Source organism: Pristiophorus japonicus, chromosome 3 (genome assembly GCF_044704955.1).
Source record: "Pristiophorus japonicus isolate sPriJap1 chromosome 3, sPriJap1.hap1, whole genome shotgun sequence".
Classification (NCBI taxonomy): Eukaryota; Metazoa; Chordata; class Chondrichthyes; family Pristiophoridae; genus Pristiophorus; species Pristiophorus japonicus.
The window spans coordinates 11161835-11189615 of record NC_091979.1 but is presented as its reverse complement, the minus strand read 5'-3'; the positions used below and the strand labels follow the sequence as shown (position 1 = coordinate 11189615).

General features: G+C 52.0%; 1 protein-coding gene and 3 pseudogenes across 1 annotated transcript in view; all 4 read left to right on the top strand.

The window, feature by feature from the left end:
* The window catches only part of LOC139256792 (natural resistance-associated macrophage protein 1-like), a 78683-nt gene that overhangs the window by 29444 nt on the left and 21458 nt on the right, over positions 1 to 27781 (top strand). Inside the window, exons 5-10 of the mRNA XM_070874301.1 lie at positions 4832 to 4938; positions 6783 to 6853; positions 15802 to 15869; positions 20159 to 20314; positions 20969 to 21127; positions 22690 to 22776. Coding sequence (XP_070730402.1) covers positions 4832 to 4938; positions 6783 to 6853; positions 15802 to 15869; positions 20159 to 20314; positions 20969 to 21127; positions 22690 to 22776 — 648 coding nt within the window. The remainder of the gene's footprint in view (positions 1 to 4831; positions 4939 to 6782; positions 6854 to 15801; positions 15870 to 20158; positions 20315 to 20968; positions 21128 to 22689; positions 22777 to 27781) is intronic.
* LOC139260534 (U2 spliceosomal RNA) lies at positions 661 to 893 on the top strand (annotated as a pseudogene).
* LOC139260503 (U2 spliceosomal RNA) lies at positions 2039 to 2240 on the top strand (annotated as a pseudogene).
* Positions 3136 to 3279, top strand: LOC139260498 (U2 spliceosomal RNA; annotated as a pseudogene).

The following is a 27781-nucleotide window of genomic DNA, read 5'->3' as shown; positions in this document are numbered from 1 at the left end:
CACTGTGTAACTGTACAGAGTCACTGTTTATTCAGGGTAAGGGTCTCTCACTGTGTAACTGTACAGAGTCACTGTTTATTCAGGGTAAGGGTCACTCATTGTAAATGTACAGAGTCACTGTTTATTCAGGGTAAGGGTCACTCACTGTGTAACTGTACAGAGTCACTGTTTATTCAGGGTAAGGGTCACTCACTAACTGTACAGAGTCACTGTTTATTCAGGATAAGGATCACTCACTGTGTAACTGTACAGAGTCACTGTTTATTCCGGGTAAGGGTCATTCACCGTGTAACTGTACAGAGTCACTATTTATTCAGGGTAAGGGTCACTCACTGTAACTGTACAGAGTCACTGTTTATTCAGGATAAGGGTCACTCACTGTGTAACTGTACAGAGTCACTGTTCATTCAGGGTAAGGGTCACTCACTGTAACTGTACAGAGTCACTGTTTATTCAGGGTAAGGGTCACTCACTGTAACTGTACAGAGTCACTGTTTATTCAGGATAAGGGTCACTCACTGTAACTGTACAGAGTCACTGTTTATTCAGGATAAGGGTCACTCACTGTGTAACTGTACAGAGTCACTGTTTATTCAGGGTAAGGGTCACTCACTGTAACTGTACAGAGTCACTGTTTATTCAGGATAAGGGTCACTCACTGTAACTTTCTCGGCCTTTTGGCTAAGATCATGCGTAACTGACCTGACCAGCCACCATGACCTCCGGGTGGTTTCTCCCTGGTCAGGAAGGTATATGCTTGCTTTTTTGGAAACAGGAGGTGGGTGGGGTGGCTTGACCCATCCACCTCCACGGAGGTGTGTGGGGGACCTGACCCATCCACCTCCATGGCACGAACCTGGTATTGCAGTACTTCCAGGAACGGTGCAGTGGCTCTAGGCCTTTTGGCTAAGAGCATTGGCGCAGAGTGATCCTTGGCATGTGCAAGGTGACCTCTGGCGTTTGTGATTTGACAAAGAATTGGAACGATTGGCTACGAATTAATAAATAAAAAAAAACTGTACAGAGTCACTGTTTATTCAGGGTAAGGGTCACTCACTGTGTAACTGTACAGAGTCACTGTTTATTCAGGGTAAGGGTCACTCACTGTAACTGTACAGAGTCACTGTTCAGGGCAAGTGTCATTCACTGTGTAACTGTACAGAGTCACTGTTTATTCAGGGTAAGGGTCACTCACTAACTGTACAGAGTCACTGTTTATTCAGGGTAAGGGCCACTCACTGTAACTGTACAGAGTCAGTGTTTATTCAAGGTAAGGGTTACACACTGTGCAACTGTACAGAGTCACTGTTTATTCAGGGTAAGGGTCACTCACTAACTGTACAGAGTCACTGTTTATTCAGGGTAAGGGTCACTCACTGTAACTGTACAGAGTCACTGTTTATTCAGGATAAGGGTCACTCACTGTAACTGTACAGAGTCACTGTTTATTCAGGGTAAGGGTCACTCACTGTGTAACTGTACAGAGTCACTGTTTATTCAGGGTAAGGGTCACTCACTGTAACTGTACAGAGTCACTGTTCAGGGCAAGTGTCATTCACTGTGTAACTGTATAGAGTCACTGTTTATTCAGGGTAAGGGTCACTCACTAACTGTACAGAGTCACTGTTTATTCAGGGTAAGGGCCACTCACTGTAACTATACAGAGTCACTGTTTATTCAGGATAAGGGTCACTCACTGTCACTATACAGAGTCACTGTTTATTCAGGGTAAGGATCACTCACTAACTGTACAGAGTCACTGTTTATTCAGGGTAAGGGTCACTCACTGTCACTATACAGAGTCACTGTTTATTCAGGATAAGGGTCACTCACTGTCACTATACAGAGTCACTGTTTATTCAGGGTAAGGGTTACACACTGTGCAACTGTACAGAGTCACTGTTTATTCAGGGTAAGGGTCACTCACTGTAACTGTACAGAGTCACTGTTTATTCAGGGTAAGGATCACTCACTGTGCAACTGTACAGAGTCACTGTTTATTCAGGGTAAGGGTCACTCACTGTAACTGTACAGAGTCATCGCTTCTCGGCCTTTTGGCTAAGATCATGCGTAACTGACCTGACAGGGGAGTAACCATGACCCCAACGTGGTTCTCCCTGGATCAGGAAGGTGGTTATCCTATGCTTTTTGGAAATAGGAGGTGGGTGGGGTGGATTGACCCATCCACCTCCATGGCACGAACCTGGTATTGCAGTACTTCCAGGAACGGTGCTTGGGCTCTAGGCCTTTTGGCTAAGAGCATTAGCGCAGAGTGATCCTTGATGTGTGCAAGGTGACCTCTGGCGTTTGTGATCTGACAAAGAATTGGAAAGATTGGCTACGATTATAATAATAATTTAAAAAAAAACAGAGTCACTGTTTATTCAGGGTAAGGATCACTCACTGTAACTGTACAGAGTCACTGTTTATTCAGGATAAGAGTCACTCACTGTAACTATACAGAGTCACTGTTTATTCAGGGTAAGGGTCACTCACTAACTGTACAGAGTCACTGTTTATTCAGGGTAAGGGTCACTCACTAACTGTACAGAGTCACTGTTTATTCAGGGTAAGGGTCACTCACTAACTGTACAGAGTCACTGTTTATTCAGGGTAAGGGTCACTCACTGTGTAACTGTACAGAGTCACTGTTTATTCAGGGTAAGGGTCACTCACTAACTGTACAGAGTCACTGTTTATTCCGGGTAAGGGTCACTCACTAACTGTACAGAGTCACTGTTTATTCAGGGTAAGGGTCACTCACTGTAACTGTACAGAGTCACTGTTTATTCAGGGTAAGGGTCACTCACTGTGTAACTGTACAGAGTCACTGTTTATTCAGGGTAAGGGTCACTCACTAACTGTACAGAGTCACTGTTTATTCAGGGTAAGGGTCACTCACTGTGTAACTGTACAGAGTCACTGTTTATTCAGGGTAAGGGTCACTCACTGTAACTGTACAGAGTCACTGTTTATTCAGGGTAAGGGTCACTCACTGTAACTGTACAGAGTCACTATTTATTCAGGGTAAGGGTCACTCACTGTGTAACTGTACAGAGTCACTGTTTATTCAGGGTAAGGGTCACTCACTAACTGTACAGAGTCACTGTTTATTCAGGGTAAGGGTCACTCACTTTCGCTTCTCGGCCCTTTGGCTAAGATCAAGTGTAATATCTGTTCTTATCAGTTTAATATCCCCCAAGTGATCTTTGGTGTTAGAGTTGATCTGGAACGAAATTGAATTAAAAATTTTTTAAAAACTGTACAGAGTCACTTTATTCAGGGTAAGGGTCACTCACTGTAACTGTACAGAGTCACTGTTTATTCAGGGTAAGGGTCACTCACTGTAACTGTACAGAGTCACAATAGGAGGTGTGTGGGGGGCCTGACCCATCCACCTCCATGGCACGAACCTGGTATTGCAGTACTTCCAGGAACGGTGCTTGGGCTCTAGGCCTTTTGGCTAAGAGCATTAGCGCAGGGTGATCCTTGATGTGTGCAAGGTGACCTCTGGCGTTTGTGATCTGACAAAGAATTGGAAAGATTGGCTACGAAAAATTTAAATAAAAAAAATTAAATAAATAAAAATAAAAAACTGTACAGAGTCACTGTTTATTGATGTCTGTGGGAGCTTGCTGTGTACAAAAGTGTAAAGTTCTTTGGGACGTCCTGAGGTTATGGAATCTGTTGCAGAAATGCATGCTCTGCCTTGCTTTCTTTCAAATTCCAATCCCTTCCTCTCCTAATCTCTATTTCACCAATCCCTCCCTCTCCTGATCTCTCTCTCTTCCCCTCCCTCTCCCACTCTCCCGCTCGCCCCCCTCCCTCTCCCAATCTCCCGCTCGCCCCCCTCCCTCTCCCAATCTCCCGATCGCCCCCCTCCCTCTCCCAATCTCCCGTTCGCCCCCCCCCGATCTCTCAGTCGCCCCCCCACCCCCCGATCTCCCAGTCACGCCCCCCCCCCCCCCGATCCCGTCCCCTTTATTGAGCCCTCTGGCGGGTGCTGATTGCGATTCCGGGGCTCGTGACCCGAGTCCCAGTGCCTCACACGAACAAAAGAAATGGGAGCAGGTGTCGGCCATTTGACCCATTTACTGAGACCACGGCAAGCCCCCTGGGGACACGCAGCGAGTAGCTGCAGCTCTTGGCGGTCCCAACACGGCCCAATATCGGGTGTCCCCACCCACTCCAGCTCTGGGATCGCTGTAGCTCCTCGTGTGAGCAGGAGTCATGGGGCAGCGGGTGGGTGGGGGGAGTGTGTGTTGGTGTGTGGATGTAGGGAGGTTGTGGGGGAGGTGCGTGGGGAAGTGGGGGGGTTTGGGGGTGTGGGTGGGGGCTGTGGGGAGGGTGGGGGGGTTGGGGGGAGGTGGAGATGGGGTGGAGGGTGTGGGGGTTTGGGGGTGGTGGAGGTGGGTGTGTGTGGGGGGGGCGTGGGGTGTGAGGGGGAGTGTGGGGGTGTGGGGTGGGGCTGGGTTGTGGGGCGGTGTGGGGGAGGTGTGGAGAAATGTGGGGGGGTTTGGGGGTGTGGGTAGGGGATGTGGGGGGTGTGGGGGGGGGTGCGGTGGGGGAGGGGTCAGGGAGCGGAGGTATCACAGCTGGTCCTAACCCAGGACTGGCCCGAGGTGCACACCCTCCAGTATCCCCCTGCCCTGGGAGACTGCCCTTCCCCCCAAAGGCACTGAGGCCAGTGTGCAAATGCTGCCTCTACAACCAATCGACCACGGGGATGGAGCCCGCGCCCCCCAACCCCCCGCCCCCCCCTTGTTGAGCATTTGTGGAATGTCAGTGTGAGCACTGTGTGACAGAGCGTGTCCCTATCCCTGTGTTTCAGTACCCACGCATCTTCCTGTGGATCATGATCGAGGTGGCCATCATTGGGTCTGACATGCAGGAGGTGATCGGCACAGCAATCGCCATCAACCTACTGTCCAATCAACGGTAAGGCCTGCCTGCCCCTCCAATGGGCTCAGTCATCACAGCAAGAAACAAATACATTTCGACGTGATGGTGTCAAGATGCAATCATTTGTCTTCCTTCTCGGGATGTGAACGCCACTGGCCAGGCCGGCATTTATTGCCCCTTGAGAAGGTGGTGGTGAGCCGCCTTCTTGAACCGCTGCAGTCCGTGTGGTGAAAGTGCTCCCACAGTGCTATTAGGGAGGGAGTTCCAGGATTGTGATGTATAGAATCATAGTAACTTACAGCACAGGAGGAGACCACTTGGCCCATCGTGCCTGTGCTGGCTCTGTGAAAGAGCATCATCTTCATCGTAGGCAGTCCCTCGGAGCGAGGATGACTTGCTTCCACGTCAAAAAAGGATGAGTTCACAAGTGTTTCAATGAAGGACCTAATATTCCGGATCCCGAACTACATCCTGAAGGGTGGAAGATGCCTGTGGGTGGATTTTTTTAACGTGGGGTGACCGTTGCACACCAGCCACCACACGGGCTCGACAGAGCGAGGTCTTGGTCCAGTGGCAAGGGGTAACCAGGAGGACTGGAGACCTGCTCAGGCCCACATCTCCTGCCTTTTGTCTGTAAATCTGTAACTTCCCCATCCTCAAGAATCTGTCCAACTCTCTTGTAAAATTATTGATGTAACAGCTTCCCCCTCCTCCTCAGGGGGAGAGTTCCAGGTCCCGGTCTCCAAGTGAAGACAGTTCTCCACATCTCCTCGCTCGATCTTTTCCCAATGATTTCGAATCCATGAACCTCTGGTTACAGACCCTCTCGTCAGAGGGAATATGTCAAAATTAGGATGGTGTGTGACTGGGAGGGGGAACGTGGAGGTGGTGGTGTTCCCAGGGACCTGCTGCCCTTGTCCTTCTAGGGGGTAGAGGTGGCGGGTTTGGGAGGTGCTGCCGAAGAAGCCTTGGCGAGTTGCTGCAGTGCATCTTGTAGATGGTACACACTGCAGCCAGGGGGCGCCGGTGGTGGAGGGAGTGAATAGTGAGATGTCTGACTGATTGCTATGGCTCTGTAAATGCGACTATGTCAGGCTGTTGCTCTGTGGAGCATAAGAACACAAGAAATAGGAGCAGGAGTCGGCCACCTGGCCCCTCGAGCCTGCTCCTCCATTTAATAAGATCATGGCTGATCTGATCATGGACTCAGCTCCACTTCCCCGCCCGCACCCCATAACCCTTGACTCCCTTATCGCTCAAAAATCTGTCTATCTCCGCCTTAAATATATTCAGTGACCCAGCCTCCACAGCTCTCTGGGGTAGAGAATTCCACAGATTTACAACCCTCAGAGAAGGAATTCCTCCTCATCTCAGTTTTAAATGGGCGACCCCTTATTCTGAAACTATGCCCCCTAGTTCGAGATTCACCCACGAGGGGAAACATCATCTACGTTGTCAAGCCCCCTCAGTATCTTATATGTTTCAATAAGATCACCTCTCATTCTTCTAAACGCCAATGAGTATAGACCGAACCGAATCAACCTTTCTTCATAAGACAACCCCCTCATCTCCGGAATCAACCGAGTGAACCTTCTCTGAACTGCCTCCAATGCAAGTATATCGCTCCTTATATAAGGAGACCAAAACTGTACGCAGTACTCCAGGTGTGGCTTCACCAAAACCCTGTGCAGTTGTAGCAGGAGCAAGAAGAGTTCACACAACTTGGGCACCAACTCCCAGATATATCAGGATTGCCAAGGTCTTCCCCAGACATCACGCCCGCCTCAGTACCAATTGGGCTCGATCCCACATCTTCATTATCCTTGTGTTGGCTGGTGATTGTTTAAACCATTGGCTAAAATTTCTCCTGATTCTTTCAGGATTCCAATTTGGGGAGGAGTCATTATAACCATTGTGGATACATTCGCTTTCTTGTTCCTCGACAGATATGGTAAGTCACGGGTCTGCATGTTCAACGTAGCCCTCTGCAACATTTTGATCTTGTCTTAATAAGAACATAAGAAATAGGAGCAGGAGTAGGCCATACGGCCCCTCAAGCCTGCTCCACCATCTAATACGATCATGGCTGATCTGATCATGGACTCAGTTCAATTCCCCCGCCCGCTCCCCATAATCCCTTATCCCCTTATCATTTAAGAAATTGTCTATTTCTGTCTTAAATTTATTCAATGTCCCAGCTTCCACAGCTCTCTGAGGCAGCGAATTCCACAGATTTACAACCCTCTGAGAGAAGAAATTTCTCCTCATCTCAGTTTTAAATGGGCGGCCCCTTATTCTAAGATTATGCCCCCTAGTTCTAGTCTCCCCCATCAGTGGAAACATCCTCTCTGCATCCACCTTGTCAAGCCCCCTCATAATCTTATACATTTCGATAAGATCACCTCTCATTCTTCTGATTCCAATGAGTACAGGCCCAACCTCCCCAACCTTTCCTCATAAGTCAACCCCTCTTCTTGCCCTTCTTCTGGGGATCAGCTCCTCTCTTCAAAACTGCGCACAGTATTGGTCTCTTTACCTAAGAAAGGATATAATTGCCATAGAGGGAGTGCAACGAAAGTTCACCAGATTGATTGCTGGGATGGCAGGTCGTATGAGGAGAGATTGAGTGGATTGTACCTGTACTCTCTGGAGTTTAGAAGAATGAGACGTGATGTCATTGAAATGTATAAAATTCTAACAGGGCTTGACAGGGTAGATGCAGGAAGGATGTTTCCCCCGGGCTGGGGAGTCTAGAACCAGGGGTCACAGTCTCAGGATAAGGGGTCGGCCATTTAGGACTAAGATGAGGAGAAATTTCTTCACTCAGAGGGTGGTGAATCTTTGGAATTCTCTGCCCCAGAGGGCTGTGGAGGCTCAGTCCTTGAGTATATTCAAGGCAGAGATCGATAGATTTTTGGATTCTCAGGGAATCAAGGGATATGGAGATAGTCACCACCATTGGGCATCGTATCACCATCACGTACTGTGTCACCATCGGGCACTGTGTCACCATCAGGCACTGTGTCACCATCGGGCACCGTATCACCATCGGGCACCGTATCACCATCAGGCACCATGTCACCATCGGGCACTGTGTCACCATCAGGCACTGTGTCACCATCGGGCACCGTATCACCATCAGGCACCATGTCACCATCGGGCACTGTGTCACCATCGGGCACCGTCTCACCATCAGGCACTGTGTCACCATCGGGCACCGTTTCACCATCAGGCACTGTGTCACCATCGGGCGCTGTGTCACCATCGGGCATCGTGTTACCATCAGGCACCATGTCACCATCGGGCATCGTTTCACCATCAGGCACTGTGTCACCATCGGGCACCATGTCACCATCGGGCATCGTGTCACCATCGGGCACCATGTCACCATCGGGCATCGTGTCACCATCGGGCACCTTGTCACCATCGGGCACCATGTCACCATCGGGCACAGTGTCACCATCGGGCACCGTTTCACCATCAGGCACTGTGTCACCATCGGGCACCATGTCACCATCGGGCATCGTGTCACCATCGGGCACCTTGTCACCATCGGACACCGTTTCACCATCGGGCATCGTGTCACCATCGGGCACCTTGTCACCATCGGGCACTGTGTCACCATCGGGCACCGTTTCACCATCGGGCACTGTGTCACCATCGGGCATCGTGTCACCATCGGGCACCATGTCACCATCGGGCATCGTGTCACCATCGGGCACCTTGTCACCATCGGACACCGTGTCACCATCGGGCACCATGTCACCATCGGGCACTGTGTCACCATCGGGCACCGTTTCACCATCGGGCACTGTGTCACCATCGGGCATCGTGTCACCATCGGGCACCTTGTCACCATCGGGCACCTTGTCACCATCGGGCACCATGTCACCATCGGGCACCGTTTCACCATCGGGCACTGTGTCACCATCGGGCACCTTGTCACCATCGGGCACCATGTCACCATTGGGCACTGTGTCACCATCGGGCACTGTGTCACCATCGGGCACCGTTTCACCATCGGGCACTGTGTCACCATCGGGCACCGTTTCACCATCGGGCACTGTGTCACCATCGGGCATCGTGTCACCATCGGGCACCTTGTCACCATCGGGCACCATGTCACCATTGGGCACTGTGTCACCATCGGGCACTGTGTCACCATCAGGCACCATGTCACCATCGGGCACCGTATCTCCATCGGGCACCGTGTCACCATCGGGCACTGTGTCACCATCGGGCATCGTGTCACCATCGGGCACCTTGTCACCATCGGGCACCGTATCACCATCGGGCACCGTGTCACCATCAGGCACCATGTCACCATCGGGCACCGTATCTCCATCGGGCACCATGTCACCATCGGGCACCGTATCTCCATCGGGCACCGTGTCACCATCGGGCACCGTATCTCCATCGGGCACCGTGTCACCATCGGGCACCGTATCACCATCGGGCACCATGTCACCATCGGGCACCGTGTCACCATCGGGCACCGTATCACCATCGGGCACCGTATCTCCATCGGGCACCGTGTCACCATCGGGCACCGTGTCACCATCGGGCACCGTATCACCATCGGGCACCATGTCACCATCGGGCACCGTGTCACCATCGGGCACCGTATCACCATCGGGCACCGTATCTCCATCGGGCACCGTGTCACCATCGGGCACCGTATCTCCATCGGGCACCGTGTCACCATCGGGCACCGTATCACCATCGGGCACCATGTCACCATCGGGCACCGTGTCACCATCGGGCACCGTATCTCCATCGGGCACCGTGTCACCATCGGGCACCGTGTCACCATCGGGCACCGTATCACCATCGGGCACCGTGTCACCATCGGGCACCATGTCACCATCGGGCACCGTATCTCCATCGGGCACCGTGTCACCATCGGGCACCATGTCACCATCGGGCACCGTATCTCCATCGGGCACCGTGTCACCATCGGGCACCATGTCACCATCGGGCACCGTATCTCCATCGGGCACCGTATCACCATCGGGCACCGTGTCACCATCGGGCACCGTATCTCCATCGGGCACCGTATCTCCATCGGGCACCGTATCTCCATCGGGCACCGTGTCACCATCGGGCACCGTATCTCCATCGGGCACCGTGTCACCATCGGGCACCATGTCACCATCGGGCACCGTATCACCATCGGGCACCGTGTCACCATCGGGCACCGTATCTCCATCGGGCACCGTATCACCATCGGGCACCGTATCACCATCGGGCACCATGTCACCATCGGGCACCATGTCACCATCGGGCACCGTATCACCATCGGGCACCGTATCTCCATCGGGCACCGTGTCACCATCGGGCACCGTATCTCCATCGGGCACCGTGTCACCATCGGGCACCATGTCACCATCGGGCACCGTATCACCATCGGGCACCGTATCACCATCGGGCACCGTATCTCCATCGGGCACCGTGTCACCATCGGGCACCGTATCTCCATCGGGCACCGTATCACAATCGGGCACCGTGTCACCATTGGGCACCATGTCACCATTGGGCACCGTATCTCCATCGGGCACCGTATCACCATCGGGCACCGTATCACCATTGGGCACCATGTCACCATTGGGCACCATGTCACCATTGGGCACCATGTCACCATCGGGCACCATGTCACCATCGGGCACTGTGTCACCATCGGGCACCGTATCTCCATCGGGCACCGTATCACCATCGGGCACCATGTCACCATCGGGCACCGTATCACCATCGGGCACCGTCTCACCATCAGGCACTGTGTCACCATCGGGCACCGTGTCACCATCGGGCACCATGTCACCATCAGGCACTGTGTCACCATCGGGCACCATGTCACCATCAGGCACTGTGTCACCATCGGGCACCGTGTCACCATCGGGCACTGTGTCACCATCGGGCACCGTGTCACCATCGGGCACCGTGTCACCATCGGGCACTGTGTCACCATCGGGCACCATGTCACCATCAGGCACTGTGTCACCATCGGGCACCATGTCACCATCAGGCACTGTGTCACCATCGGGCACCGTGTCACCATCGGGCACTGTGTCACCATCGGGCACCGTGTCACCATCGGGCACCATGTCACCATCAGGCACTGTGTCACCATCGGGCACCGTGTCACCATCGGGCACCATGTCACCATCAGGCACTGTGTCACCATCGGGCACCGTGTCACCATCGGGCACTGTGTCACCATCGGGCACCATGTCACCATCAGGCACTGTGTCACCATCGGGCACCGTGTCACCATCGGGCACTGTGTCACCATCGGGCACCGTGTCACCATCGGGCACCGTGTCACCATCGGGCACCGTGTCACCATCGGACATCAGCCACAGGAACCAGATCGAATTGATGGAGCAAAATTCGGAGAGGTTTTGATGAGGTTAAGAATTCCCTATTTGATTTCTTGGTGACTATCAATATAAGACAGTCATTAATAAATCCAAATGGGAATTCTGGAGAAGCTTCTTCACCCAGAGAGTGGTGAGAATGTGGAACTCACTGCCACAGGGAGTGGTTGAAGCGAATAGTATCGATGCATTTAAGGGGAGACTGGACAAGCATATGAGGGAGAAGGGAGTAGAGGGTTATGCTAATAGGGTGAGATGAAGAGGAGTGGGGGGAGGCTCAAGTGGAGCATAAAGACTGGCATAGATCCGTTGGGGTGAATGGCCTGTTCCTGGGCTGTAAATACTGTGTTATTCTATGAATTAAGGCACGGGGGGGTGGGGGAGAAATTGGGTCACACCTCTGCTGCGCCGTTAATCCAGGCAGAGCAGTACGTTTAGCGCCTTGAGACAGTTTGTGCCTCCCGCTGAAAAATTGGTCAGAATCGGTCAAAGAGCTGACTGTGGGCGATCTATCATCTGTTGCACACCAGAGCCGAGGGGCGATAGCGAAAGTTTGGTCGGTACATTTTGCGGGCCCATTGCGCCTGCGCGGAACTCCGAGTCACATCCCGGGAAAAAACGAATCTTAAACGGAAACGCACCCAGTAAAGTTTTCACAATCACTTGTTTCCCCCCCGTACGGTTCTGTCTGTCTGCCGCTGCAAACTGGGAGCCTCACGCACCGTGCTGTGTGTAAACGTTGCACTGACTGTGCCCTCCCAGGGAAGCGTTTCCTCATCCCTGTAAATAGCCGCCAGTTACCGACTCTGCCAGCCTGGACCCACTGTTTCTCCAGACGGTGTTATTGGTGGGCGCTCAATGAGGCGCCGCACCGAATTTACCGACCGGGGCGTGAGCGTGGGCGTTGCATAGAAACATAGAAACATAGAAAATAGGTGCAGGAGCAGGCCATTCGGCCCTTCGAGCCTGCACCGCCATTCAATAAAATCATGGCTGATCATTCACCTCAGTACCCCTTTCCCGCTTTCTCTCCAGACCCCTTGATCCCTTTAGCCATAAGGGCCATATCTAACTCCCTCTTGAATATATCCAATGAACTGGCATCAACAACTCTCTGCGGTAGAGAATTCCACAGGTTAACAACTCTCTGAGTGAAGAAGTTTCTCCTCATAGACATAGACATAGAACATAGGTGCAGGAGTAGGCCATTCGGCCCTTCGAGCCTGCACCGCCATTCAATGAGTTCATGGCTGAACATGTAACTTCAGTACCCCATTCCTGCTTTCTCGCCATACCCCTTGATCCCCCTTAGTAGTAAGGACGTCATCTAACTCCCTTTTGAATATATTTAGTGAATTGGCCTCAACTACTTTCTGTGGTAGAGAATTCCACAGGTTCACCACTCTCTGGGTGAAGAAGTTTCTCCTCATCTCGGTCCTAAATGGCTTAACCCTTATCCTTAGACTGTGACCTCTGGTTCTGGACTTCCCCAACATTGGGAACATTCTTCCTGCATCTAACCTGTCTAAACCCGTCAGAATTTTAAACGTTTCTATGAGGTCCCCTCTCATTCTTCTGAACTCCAGTGAATACAAGCCCAGTTGATCCAGTCTTTCTTGATAGGTTAGTCCCACCATCCCGGGAATCAGTCTGGTGAATCTTCACTGCACTCCCTCAATAGCAAGAATGTCCTTCCTCAAGTTAGGAGACCAAAACTGTACACAATACTCCAGGTGTGGCCTCACCAAGGCCCTGTACAACTGTAGCAACACCTCCCTGCCCCTGTATTCAAATCCCCTCGCTATGAAGGCTAACATGCCATTTGCTTGCTGTATCTGCATGCCAACCTTCAATGACTGATGTACCATGACACCCAGGTCTCCTTGCACCTCCCCTTTTCCTAACCTGTCATCATTCATATAATAGTCTGTCTCTCTGGTTTTACCACCAAAGTGGATAACCTTACATTTATCCACATTATACTTCATCTGCCATGCATTTGCCCACTCACCTAACCTATCCAAGTCACTCTGCAGCCTCATAGCATCCTCCTCGCAGCTCACACTGCCACCCAACTTAGTGTCATCCGCAAATTTGGAGATACTACATTTAATCCCCTCGTCTAAATCATTAATGTACAATGTAAACAGCTGGGGCCCCAGCACAGAACCTTGCGGTACCCCACTAGTCACTGCCTGCCATTCTGAAAAGTACCCATTTACTCCTACTCTTTGCTTCCTGTCTGACAACCAGTTCTCAATCCACGTCAGCACACTACCCCCAATCCCATGTGCTTTAACTTTGCACATTAATCTCTTGTATGGAACCTTGTCGAAAGCCTTCTGAAAGTCCAAATATACCACATCAACTGGTTCTCCCTTGTCCACTCTACTGGAAACATCCTCAAAAAATTCCAGAAGATTTGTCAAGCATGATTTCCCTTTCACAAATCCATGCTGACTTGGACCTATCATGTCACCTTTTTCCAAATGCACTGCTATGATATCCTTAATAATTGATTCCATCATTTTACCCACTACTGAGGTCAGGCTGACTGGTCTATAATTCCCTGTTTTCTCTCTCCCTCCTTTTTTAAAAAGTGGGGTTACATTGGCTACCCTCCACTCGATAGGAACTGATCCAGAGTCAATGGAATGTTGGAAAATGACTGTCAATGCATCCGCTATTTCCAAGGCCACCTCCTTAAGTACTCTGGGATGCAGTCCATCAGGCCCTGCGTATAAATCGGCCTTCAATCCCATCAATTTCCTCAACACAATTTCCCGACTAATAAAGATTTCCCTCAGTTCCTCCTCCTTACTAGACCCTCTGACCCCTTTTATATCCGGAAGGTTGTTTGTGTCCTCCTTAGTGAATACCGAACCAAAGTACTTGTTCAATTGGTCTGCCATTTCTTTGTTCCCCGTTATGACTTCCCCTGATTCTGACTGCAGGGGACCTACGTTTGTCTTTACTAACCTTTTTCTCTTTACATATCTATAGAAACTTTTGCAATCCGCCTTAATGTTCCCTGCAAGCTTTTTCTTGTACTCCATTTTCCCTGCCCTAATCAAACCCTTTGTTCTCCTCTGCTGAGTTCTAAATTTCTCCCAGTCCCCGGGTTCGCTGCTATTTCTGGCCAATTTGTATGCCACTTCCTTGGCTTTAATACCATCCCTGATTTCCCTTGATAGCCATGGTTGAGCCACCTTCCCTTTTTTATTTTTACGCCAGACAGGAATGTACAATTGTTGTAGTTCATCCATGCGGTCTCTAAATGTCTGCCATTGCCCATCCACAGTCAACCACTTAAGTATCATTCGCCAATCTATCCTAGCCAATTCACGCCTCATACCTTCAAAGTTACCCTTCTTTAAGTTCTGGACCATGGTCTCTGAATTAACTGTTTCATTCTCCATCCTAATGCAGAATTCCACCTATTATGGTCACTCTTCCCCAAGGGGTCTTGCACAATGAGATTGCTAATTAATCCTCTCTCATTATACAACACCCAGTCTAAGATGGCCTCCCCCCTCGTTGGTTCCTCGACATATTGGTCGAGAAAACCATTCCTTATGCACTCCAGGAAATCCTCCTCCACCGTATTGCTTCCAGTTTGGCTAGCCCAATCTATGTGCATATTAAAGTCACCCATTATAACTGCTGCACCTTTATTGCATGCACCCCTAATTTCCTGTTTGATGCCCTCCCCAACATCATCACGACTGTTTGGAGGTCTGTACACAACTCACACTAATGTTTTTTGCCCTTTGGTGTTCTGCAGCTCTACCCATATAGATTCCACATCATCCAAGCTAATGTCTTTCCTAACTATTGCAATAATCTCCTCTTTAACCAGCAATGCTACCCCATCTCCTTTTCCTTTTATTCTATCCTTCCTGAATGTTGAATACCCCTGGATCTCATCTCGGTCCTAAATGGCCTACCCCTTATCCTAAGACTGTGTCCCCTGGTTCTGGACTTCCCCAACATCGGGAACATTCTTCCTGCATCGAACCTGCCCAGTCCCGTCAGAATGTTATATGTTTCTATGAGATCCCCTCTCTTCCTTCTAAACTCCAGTGAACACAGGCCCACTCGATCCAGTCTCTCCTCATATGTCAGTCCCGCCATCCCGGGAATCAGTCTCGTGAACCTTCCCTGTACTCCCTCAATAGCAAGAATGTCCTTGCACCAGGGATACGTCAGGAGCGGAGCGATCATCAGCAGCCAGGCGCTAACAGTCTGCACCCCACGGTGAGCCGCGAATGACTTTTCCGTCGGGTCGCTGAAGCGCTGCGCTCACTGAGCTCCAACGCTCCCATTAACGCCCCCTCTGGGAGCTAACTGAGGCGTGAGACAAGCAGAAATCCAGCCCTTTGTATTAAAGGGATAGTGGCAATGTGAAGAGGAACGTGGGCGGAGAAAATCAGGAGGTGCTGATTAACAGGAGCTGGAGTCGTGCCTGAAGGAACGTTGGGTCAGGACTGCACTCACCTGCTGATGGATTATCTTCTGATTCCAGGTCTCAGGAAGCTGGAAGCCTTCTTTGTGTTGCTGATTACGATTATGGCGATAACATTTGGATACGAGGTACAGATAGATACAGGAGTCGTGCTTTTATAAGAACATAAGAAATAGGAGCAGGAGTAGGCCACACGGTCTCTCGAGCCTGCTCCACCATTTAATTGTTGGGGAAGTCCAGAACCAGGGGTCACAGTCTAAAGGTAAGGGGTAAGCCATTTAGGACCGAGATGAGGAGAAACTTCTTCACCCAGAGAGTGGTGAACCTGTGGAATTCTCTACCACAGAAAGTTGTTGAGGCCAGTTCGTTAGATATATTCAAAAGGGAGTTAGTTGTGGCCCTTACGGCCAAAGGGATCAAGGGGTATGGAGAGAAAGCAGGAATGGGGTACTAAAGTTGCAAAAATGATCAGCCATGATCTTATTGAATGGCGGTGCAGGCTCAAAGGGCCGAATGGCCTACTCCTGCACCTATTTTCTGTGTTTCTATGTTAATACGATCATGGCTGATCTGGTCATGGACTCAGCTCCAGTTCCCTGCCCGCTCCCCGTAACCCCTTATTCCCTTATCGTTTAAGAAATTGTCTATTTCTGTCTTAAATTTATTCAATGTCCCAGCTTCCACAGCTCTCTGAGACAGCGAATTCCACAGATTTACAACCTTCTGAGAGAAGAAATTCCTCCTCATCTCAGTTTTAAATGGGCGGCCCCTTATTCTAAGATTATGCCCCCTAGTTCTCGTCTCCCCCATCAGTGGAAACATCCTCTCTGCATCCACCCTGTCAAGCCCCCTCATAAGCTTACTGAGGGAAGACCTTCAAGCAAGCGTGCAGCATTCTCCATCTTGTCCCAGGGACTGGTGAATAGCAGCCAGGAGCCCCCCCGCAGATCCCCACACCGACCACCAATGTCCCACTCTGTGCTGGGTACACGAAGCTCATTGGGGGGGTGGTGATGGGGAGGGGGGCCCCATGTTCTAATAACCCTCAGTCCACACTCCTTGCACTGGGTCCTGGCCAGTAATGGTTCGTGCTTGAAGCACACTGTGCGAGCAGGGTCCCACTGCTAATGGTGGGCATGTTCAGTACAGAGCATTCTGGGGAGGTGTGGCTGACTTGACTTAGCTTTCCTGGCCTGGTGAGGTCATTAAACCTCTTCTCAGCTGTATGCGGGCAGGGGAGGGGAAGGGGTAGAGTGGGAGCTTTCTGTTCCTACCACCTTCTCTCATAAGACGAGGAGGAGGCCATTCGGCCCCTCGAGCCTGTTACACAGGGACAGGAGGAGGCCATTCAGCCCCTCGAACCTGTTACACAGGAACAGGAGGAGGCCATTCAGCCCCTCGAACCTGTTACACAGGAACAGGAGGAGGCCCATTCAGCCCCCTCGAACCTGTTACACAGGAACAGGAGGAGGCCCATTCAGCTCCTCGAGCCTGTTACACAGGAACAGGAGGAGGCCATTCAGCCCCTCGAGCCTGTTACACAGGAACAGGAGGAGGCCATTCAGCCCCTTCGAACGCCATTCAATGAGATTATGGTTGATCTGTATCTTAAGTCCATCCACGCACCTTGGTTCCGTGACCCTTAATACCTTTATCGATCGAAGATTTAAAATGATTAATTGATCTATTAGTTAATTTTTGTGGGAGAGCCACACTTCTGCCATCCTTTGCACGAGGAACTGTTCCTGAATGACCTGGCTGTGATTTTAAGGTTATGTCCCCTTCACCAATATTTATCCCTCAACCGACATCACTAAAACAGATTCTCTGGTCGTTATCACATTGCTGTCTGTGGGAGCTTGCTGTGCACAAATTGGCTGCCGTGTTTCCCATATTACAACAGTGACTGCACTCCAAAAGTACTTCATTGGCTGTAAAGTGCTTTGGGATGTCCGGTGGCCTTGAAAGGCGCTATATAAATGCAACTATGCCTTTCCTTTCTTTTTTGTCCTCGACTCCAACCCGAAAAGAAAGACTTGCATTTATATAGCACCTTTCATGACCACCGGATGTCCCAAAGCGCTTTCCAGCCAATGAAGCACTTTGGAGTGTCGTCACTGTTTTAATGTGGCAGACAACACGTGCACAACAAGCTCCCGCACACAGTGACAGCAGAGGAATAAGTTTCTCTCTCTGTACCCCATCAATTCCTTTCAAGAGCCTTTAACCTCAATCTGATCACCCCTTAACCTTTGAGATTCCGGGGAGTACAAGCCGGGTTTATGTCATCTCTTTTCATCATCTTGGAGCCCTGGTAACTTCCTGGTGAACCTGCACTGCGCTCCTTCCAAGGCCAATACATCCTGCCTAAGGTGCGGTGCCAGAGCTGTGCAATGCCCATTGGGCAACTCCCCGCGTGGCTCTGTGCCAAAGGGTGAGCCCGCCCCCTTGTCACCTACACCAACGTCACGGCCCGCTGCTCCATCAGAGAACTCGGGGACTCAGTGTTCACAGATCCGCTGGACACCGACTGCCCCTCCGACAGTGCGGCGCTCCCTCAGTACTGCCCCTCCGACAGTGCGGCGCTCCCTCAGTACTGCCCCTCCGACAGTACAGCACTCCCTCAGTACTGCCCCTCCGATAGTGCGGTGCTCCCTCAGTACTGCCCCTCCGACAGTGCGGCGCTCCCTCAGTACCGCCCCACCGACAGTGCGGCGCTCCCTCAGTACTGCCCCTCCGACAGTGCGGCACTCCCTCAGTACTGCCCCTCCGACAGTGCGGCACTCCCTCAGTACTGCCCCTCCGACAGTGCGGCACTCCCTCAGTACTGCCCCTCCGACAGAGTGGCGCTCCCTCAGTACTGCCCCTCCGACAGTGCGGCGCTCCCTCAGTACTGCCCCTCCGACAGTGCGGCGCTCCCTCAGTACTGCCCCTCCGACAGTGCGGCACTCCCTCAGTACTGTCCCTCCGACAGTGCGGCACTCCCTCAGTACTGCCCCTCCGACAGTGCGGCACTCCCTCAGTACTGTCCTTCCGACAGTGCGGCACTCCCTCAGTACTGCCCCTCCGACAGTGCGGCACTCCCTCAGTACTGTCCTTCCGACAGTGCGGCATTCCCTCAGTACTGCCCCTCCGACAGTGCGGCGCTCCCTCAGTACTGCCCCTCCGACAGTGCAGCACTCCCTCAGTACTGCCCCTCCGACAATGCGGCGCTCCCTCAGTACTGCCCCTTCGACAGTGCGGCGCTCCCTCAGTACTGCCCCTCCGACAGTGCAGCGCTCCCTCAGTACTGCCCCTCCGACAGTACAGCGCTCCCTCAGTACTGCCCCTCCGACAGTGCAGCACACGTTCAGTACTGCCCCTCCGACAGTGCGGCATACATTCAGTACTGCCCCTCCGACAGTGCGGCGCTCCCTCAGTACTGTCCCTCCGACAGTGCGGCACTCCCTCAGTACTGCCCCTGCAACAGTGCTTAAGCCCTTGGAGTGGGACTTGAACCCAGGACCTTCTGACTCAGAGGCGAGAGTGCTGCCCACTGAGCCACAGCGTACACTGGTACCCACTGTAGCCTCCCTTCGATGCCACCCCACTTCCCAATCTCTCAATTCGAGCCGGATTGCTGATCCCGCTGAGATTGAAGCAGAAAAGGCGGCTGTCTGGCGGGGTGGCCGGGGGTTGGGGGTCCTCGCCCAATGAGCTGCTGCCACCTCCTGGCAGAACAATCGGCACTGCAGCAATAAAAACCCAACATTGCTGGACATCTCAGCGGGTTGGGTAGCTTCTCTGGAGAGGTCTGTGTCCCTTCATCAGAACTGGCGGACTGCATTGTTTTCCTTTTGTTGATCGGCTCTGCATTTCAATTTACACGAGTTGTTGTGATCGGGAACGCGCTGCCTGAAAGGTTGGTGGGAACACATTCAATAGTGACTTTCAAAAGGAAATTGGGTAAATACTGGAAGGGAGAAAGATTTACAGGGCTGTGGGGGAAGAGCGGGGGGGAGTGGGACTGATTGGATCGCTCTGCCACAGAGCCGGCACAGCACGGGCTCGATGGGCCCAATGGCCTCATTCTGTGCTGTAATGTTCGATGTATTCCTGCGGCCCAGTCTGTGGCGGGGGGGGGGGCAGTGTGGAGAGCCTCACTGACCCTCACTGACCCCCACTGAACCTCACTGACCCCCACTGACCCCTGACCCTGACTGACCCTCACTGACCCCTGATCCCCACTGACCCTCACTGACCGGGCCTCACTGACCGGGCCTCACTGACCCTCACTGGCCAGGCCTCACTGACCCACACTGACCGGGCCTCACTGACCGGGCCTCACTGACCCTCACTAACCGGGCCTCACTGACCGGGCATCAGGCCTCATTGACCGGGCCTCACTGACCATCTCTCTCTCCCTCTCTGTTGGCAGTATGTGGTGGTGAAACCGGACCAGGCTGAGGTGGTGAAAGGTTTATTCTATCCGTACTGCGCCGGGTGTGGCCGGAATGAGCTGCTTCAGGCTGTGGGTATCATTGGGGCCATTATAATGCCCCATAATATCTACCTACACTCCGCGCTGGTCAAGGTAAGTAACCGTGTCATTAGCAGGTAAGCAAGAGTAAACCTAACCAGAGTACCTAAACACTGTAGCTAACCAGTGAATCTAACCAGAGTACATAACCACTTACCTAACCAGTGTATCTAACCACTGTACCTAACCAGTGCATCTAACCAGTGCACTTAACCAGTGCCTCTAACCTATGTTCCCAACCAGTGCCTCTAACCAGTGTACCTAACCACTGTACCTAAGCAGTGCACCTAACCAGTGTACCTAACTACTGTACATAACCACTGTACCTAACCAGTGCACCTAACCACTGTACCTAACCAGTGTACCTATGCAGTGTACCTAACCACTGTACCAAAGCAGTGCACCTAACCACTGTACATAACCACTGCACCTAACCACTGCACCTAACCAGTGCACCTAAGCCCTGTACCTAACCAGTGCACCGAACCAGTGCACCGAACCAGTGTACCTAAGCACTGTACCTAACCAGTGCACCGAACCAGTGTACCTAAGCCCTTTACCTAACCAGTGCACCGAACCAGTGCACCGAACCAGTGTACCTAAGCACTGTACCTAACCAGTGTCCATGCCATGAATGGAGAGTGAGAACGTGGAGGGCTGGGTGCCATTTGTCATGTCCTGTCTCTGTTCCCCACCCCCGCCCCCCAGTCTCGACAGGTGGACCGCTCCCGGCCAGTGGAGGTGAGGGAGGCCAACATGTATTACCTGATCGAGTGCACCATCGCCCTGTTTGTGTCGCTGCTCATCAACATATTTGTCATCGCTGTGTTCGGAGGTGCCTTCTACCACAGGACGAACATGGATGTGGTGAGTGAGGGGTGGGGGGGCTGCAGAGTGGGTTTGGACCCTGGGGGAAAGGCTCAGGAATGGCCCCCCATGTCTAGCTCGGACATCGCCGCCGGCCAAAGGTCTTCATCCTTGTCTCAGGGCCACGTGTGAGGGGTCGGCATCTCTGGTGGGACATATTGCTGGAGGTTTCGTCACATGGCCACCCCTGCCCCGCTCCCCCACACTCCCGCCATTGGTCGCCTGATGGGCCCATCATCACAAAGCCCCGCCCCCACGCTCCCAACATTGGTCGCCTGACGGGCCCATCATCACAAAGCCCCGCCCCCACACTCCCGCCATTGGTCGCCTGATGGGCCCATCATCACAAAGCCCCGCCCCCACGCTCCCACCATTGGTCGCCTGATGGGCCCATCATCACAAAGCCCCGCCCCCACGCTCCCACCATTGGTCGCCCGATGGGCCCATCATCACAGAGCCCCACCCCACCACTCTCCTGCCATTTGTCGCCTGACGGGCGCATCATCACGGAACCCCACCCCCACTCGCCTGCCATTGGTTACCCAACATGCCCATTCTGGTAGGGTCCCGCCCCCCCCCCCCCCCCACTCTCCCACCATTGGTCGCCTGACACGCCCATCCTCACATGGCTCTGCCCCCGCTCTCCCGCCATTGGTCACCTGACACGCCCATCCACAAGTGGCCCCGCCCCCACGGCCAATCGGAAAGCGAACACACTCATCGTTACTGTCAGTCACACCGCCTTTTTTCCCCCACGTCCAGTATTCTTATAACTAATCAACAAAATGAATCGAAGGAAATGAAGAGCCATAATTCTGCAACGAGCCGATGAGTTCCCCACGGGTTGTTCTGGCGGCGATGTCCCGGAGACTCCGGGCCAGTCCTGGGGTGTTGGCCAATCACGGACCAAGAGCATCAGACACAATCGCTTGGCCCAAAGAAACCGGCTGAAGTTCCAGCCAGTTAGCAACAGACGTTAAAGGCTTTAATCGATGAGTCGTTGTGATCGGGAACATGCTGCCTGAAAGGGCGGTGGGAGTAGCTTCAATAGTGACTTTCAAACGGGAATTGGATAAATATTCGAAGGGGGGAATGTGCCGGGCTGTGGGGAAACAGCGGGGGGAGTGGGACTGATTGGATCGCTCTGTCACAAAGCCGGCACAGGCTCGATGGACCAAATGGCCTCCCCCTGTGCTCTATCGGTCTGTGAAGGAGGTTTTTGAAGGAGAGGGAGGGTTTAAGGAGATACTTTGAAAGTGGAGACTCGGTAGGGGAACAGCTTTGCTCTGATTGTGCTTTAGGAGGTGGGGAGGGGATATTGAGCAGGCCAGGGGTGGTGTGTCTGGGCATGTGCGAGAGATAGGATCGAGAAATGTGGGGTAGATGTTTGAATAGCTACAGGCGACAAAGTGACAGCGAATCAGGAAACCGGGCTGCTCCCAGGCAAAAGGATTGAGATCAGGACAGAAATGGGATGTTCCGCAAGGAATGAGAGCCTGCTCTCGCTGAATCAGTTACTGTAACCTCAATATCATTCTCTTTTCTTTTGTGTTTGTCTGTAGCACGACATCTGTGCAGCAAGTGGAAGTCCCTATACCAACATATTTCCCCAAAACAATGGCAGCTTACAGGTGGACATCTTCAAGGGGGTAAGAAACAAGAGCGGGCATCACTGGGGGAAGATATCTCACAACACAAAAACTTCCATTAAAGGTCACCAGCTCCTCCCTTTCCCAAAATCAACCCGACCCACAATATCCCCCAAACCCACCTACCCACCTGTTGTCCATGGAGAAAGAGTCAGACTGTGAGCTCAGAGTAAAGTGTGACCGTAGTCTTTTATTGCTGGTCTCCAGAGTGCGTCTCCAACCTGTGAAGCCTCCTTAAATACCTGTGCTCCCGAGGGATTATGGGATCCCTTGGGACTCCAGCGGATGAGCCCTCTAGTGGCTGTACAGAGTAACTACAAGTCCACATATATAACAACACTGCCCCCCCCCCCCCGCCACCCACCAAAGTCAATAGTGTAATTATTTACAATGTGAGTAGATCTGGGGCCCTTCTTGTCCTGGTTGATTGTCTCGGTGTGAAAGCTGGTGTTGTTGAATCATTTGTTGGGCCCTCGCTGGGCTGCTGTGCAGCTGGCCTTGCTGGGCTACCTGGTGTGTTGGGCCCTGCTGGGCTGCTGTGGATGATGGGTTCTGCTTCGTGGTCAACCGTGGTGCCGGTTGCTACTGGTGTGTATGTTGGGGGATCAAAAAAGGTAGGGTCCAAGGTGGGTTGCTCAGAATAGTCCGTGAATCTGAGTTTGATTCCGGTGAATGAGTCCATTTGAAAGTTTGACCCGAAACACCCTGCTCCCCTCTTTGGCCACGACAGTGCCGGGAAGCCACTTGGGACCTTGTCCATAATTTAATACAAATACAGAATCATTGATTTCAATCTCGCGTGACACATTTGCGTTATCATGGTATGCACTTTGTTGAAGCCGCCTGCTCTCTACCTGTTCATGTAGATCAGGGTGAACTAACGACAGCCTTGTCTTAAGTGCTCTTTTCAAGAGCAGTTGAGCAGGTGGGATCCCAGTGAGTGAGTGGGGTCTCGTGTGGTAGCTCAGCAGGACTAGGGATAGGCGAGTCTGCAGTGAGCCTTCAGTTACCCTCTTCAAGCCTTGCTTGATGGTTTGCACTGCTCTCTCTGCCTAACCATTGGACCCTGGTTTAAACGGGGCAGATGTGATATGTTTGATCCTGTTACGGGTCATGAATTCTTTGTACACAGCACTGGTAAAACATGGCCTGTTGACACTCACCAGGACATCGGGTAAGCCGTGAGTGGCAAACATGGCCCGCAGGCTTTCAGTAGAGGCAGCGGACGTGCTAGCCGACATTATCTCACATTCAATCCACTTGGAGTACGCATCTACAACCACAAGGAACATTTTACCCGAGAACGGGCCTGCATAGTCGACATGTACCCTAGACCACGGTTTGGAGGGCCAAGACCATAAACTTAGTGGCCTCCCTGGGTACATTGCTTAACTGCGAGCATGTATTACATCTGTGAATGCAGGACTCTAAGTCCGCATCGATACCGGGCCACCACACGTGGGATCTGGCTATCGCTTTCATCATTACGATGCCTGGGTGGGTACTGTGGAGGTTATTGATGAAGGTCTCTCTGCCCTTCTTGGGGACCACTACTCGATTGCCCCACAGAAGGCAGTCTGCCTGTATAGACATTTCAGCTTTGCGCCGCTGGAACGGCTTTATCTCTTCCTGCATTTCCACTGGGACACTGGACCAGCTCCCGTGAAGCACACAGCTTTTGACTAGAGATAATAAGGGATCCTGGCTTGTCCAGGTTTTGATCTGCCGGGCAGTGACGGGTGATTGCTCACTCTCAAATGCTTCCATAACCATGGCTAGATCTGCGGGCTGCGCCATTTCCACCCCCATGGTGGGCAATGGCAGCCTTCTGAGAGCATCGGTGCAGTTTTCTGTGCCTGGCCTGTGGCGGATGGCGTAGTTGTATGCGGACAGCATGAGCGCCCATCTCTGGATGCAGGCCGGTGCGTTGGTATTTATCCCTTTACTCTCGGAAAACAGGGATATAAGTGGCTTATGGTCAGTTTCCAATTCGAAGTTTAGCCCAAACAGGTATTGACGCATTTTCTTTACCCCATAGACACACGCTAGCGCTTCTTTTTCAATCACGCTCTCTCAGGCTCTCTCAGCCTTGGACAGATTCCTGGAAGCAACCGGTTGCAGTTTCCCGAAATCATTAGCTTGTTGCAATACACACCCGACACCATATGACGACGCATCACATGCTAGTACCAAACGCTTACATGGATCATACAATAATACAAGCAATTTGTTTGAGCATAACAATTTTCTCACTTTTACAAAGGCATTTTCTTGACTTTTGCCCCAAACCCATTCACCCCCTTTTCGTAGTAAGTCATGTATTGGTTCTAGCAGGGCACTGAGACCCGGTAAGAAGTTACCAAAGTAGTTCAAGAGTCCCAGAACGTAGCGTTCTGTGGTCTCGGTGCGTTATCGATTGCCTCCATCTTTGCGTTGGTGGGCCTAATGCCGCCCGCCGCAATCCTCCTTCCCAAGAACTCCATTTCAGGTGCCAGGAAAACGCACTTTGAGCATTTTAACCTGAGCCCAACACGGTTGAGTCGACTAAGAACCTCCTCCAGGTTCTGAAGATGCTCGACTGTGTTACGACCTGTGACCAAGATGTCGTCCTGGAAGACCACGGTGTGCGGGACCGACTTCAATAAACTTTCCATGTTTCTCTCGAATATCGCCGCCGCTGATCGGATTCCAAACGGGCATCTGTTATAGACAAAAAGATCCTTGTGCGTGTTGATGCAGGTGAGGGCCTTCGATGATTCCTCCAGTACCTGCGTCATGTAGGCTGAAGTCAGAGCCAGATTCATGAACGCCAGCATTGCAAAGAGGTCGTCGGCCTTTGGTAGTGGGTATTGGTCCTGCAAGGAGAAACGATTGGTAGTTACTTTGTAAGCGCCACAGGTTCTAACGGTGCCGTCTCCCTTGAGGACTGGGATGATAGTGCTGGCCCACTCGCTGAACTCGATCAGTGAAATTATGCCCTCTCTTTGCAGCCGGTCTAGTTCGATCTCTACCCTTTCTCTCATCATTTACGGTACTGCTCTCGCCTTGTGATGGATAGGCCGCGTCCCCGGAATTAGGTGGATCTGCCCTTTTGCTCCTTGGAATTTCCCGATGCCTGGTTCGAACAGCGAAGGAAATTTGTTTAAGATCTGGACACACGACGTGTCATCAGTGGGCGATAGCGCTCGGACGTCGTCCCAGTTCCAGCGTATCTTTCCCAGCCAGCTCCTGCCGAGCAGCGTGGGATCATCGCCCGGTACCACCCAGAGTGGTAGCTTGTGCACCGCTCCATCGTAGGAGACCTTTACGGTAGCACTGCCGATTACAGGAATCAGTTCTTTAGTGTAAGTTCTTAGTTTCGTGCGAACTGGAGTTAAGACTGGCCTTGAGGCCTTGTTGCACCACAACCTTTCGAAAGTCTTTTTGCCCATGATGGACTGGCTCGCCCCCGTGTCCAGCTCCATTGACACCGGGAGTCCATTTAGTTCAACATTCAGCATTATCGGGGGACAATTCGTGGTGAATGTGTGCACCCCATGTACCTCTGCCTCCTCGATCTGAGGCTCTGGTTCGTCGTGATCCCCCGTGGATCTGTCCTCCTCTGCAACATGGTGGTTTGCAAGTTTAACAGGATTAGCAGCTCATCTACACATTCGTTGGAGGTGTCCCATTGTTCCACAGCCCTTGCAAATGTATCCTTTGACTCGGCATGAATGGAAATGATGATCAACCCCGCAGCACCAACAAGGTGTTAATTGCCTTGCATTCATCACCCTTGATGGTGGACTCTGAGACATCTGTGGACGTGTAGCTGCAGGCATGTGTGACCTGCCCTGCACGTTACGATTCGAAAACAACATCACTTTGTTCACAGTACTTGTAGCAGCACTTGTGTGCTGAGAGATTTGCTTCGTATTGTCACTGGTGGCAATGAACGCCTGGGCTATCGCTATGGCCTTACTCAAGGTTGGGGTCTCTACAGTCAAAAGTTTGCGAAGTATGGTTTCGTGGCCAATGCCAAGTACAAAAAAGTCTCTGAGCATGTGCTCCAAATGTCCTTCAAATTTGCAACGTCCTGCAAGGCATCTTAGCTCGGCGACATAACTCACCACTTCCTGGCCTTCAGACCTCTTGTAGGTGTAGAACCAGTCCCTCGCATTCAGAACGCTTTCCTTTGGGTTCAAATGCTCTCGGACCAGTCGTACGATTTCTCCGTGGGTTTCGCTGGAGTGAGCAGATTCTTCATGAGGCCATACGTTGGTGCCCCACAGACGGTGAGGAGGATCGCCCTTCGTTTGGCAGCGCTCTCTTCCCTATCCAGCTCGTTGGCCACGAAGTATTGGTCGAGTCACTCCACAAAAGTTTCCCAATCATCTCCCTCTGAAAATTTCTCCAGGATGCACACTGTTCCCTGCATCTTTGGGTTCGCTATCTGTAACTTGTCGCCGGTTCTTGTGTATGGAGAGTCAGACTGAACACTGTGAGCTCAAAGTAAAGTGTGACCTTAGTCTTTTATTGCAGGTCTCCCGAGTGCTTCTTCAATCTGTGAAGCCTCCTTAAATACCTGTGCTCCCAAGGGATTATGGGATCCCTTGAGACTCCAGGGGATGAGCCCTCTGGTGGCTGTACAGAGTAAATACAAGTCCACATATATAACACCACCCTCTCCCCATATCCTCAACCCCGCCCATCCACCTTCTCCTCATATCCCCAACCCCACTACCCACCTTCACCCCATAACCCCCAACCCCACCGTTCTCCAGAAACACCCCTTCTTCAATCTTCTTCACTGGGAACTGGATCCGGAGCCCAAATACGGATTGGGTAAAAAAATTGCCCCCAATTCCCCAGCTTACTCTGAACTCCCTCGTTTTTGAACAGCGCAGCAAACGATCTTCCCAGATCAACTTTGTCAATTCCCTTCAAAACTTTCTAAACTTCAACGGCAGTTGCTCGATTTCTTGTCCTGTGCAAAGAAAGTAATCCCGCTATCCTCGAGCCAACC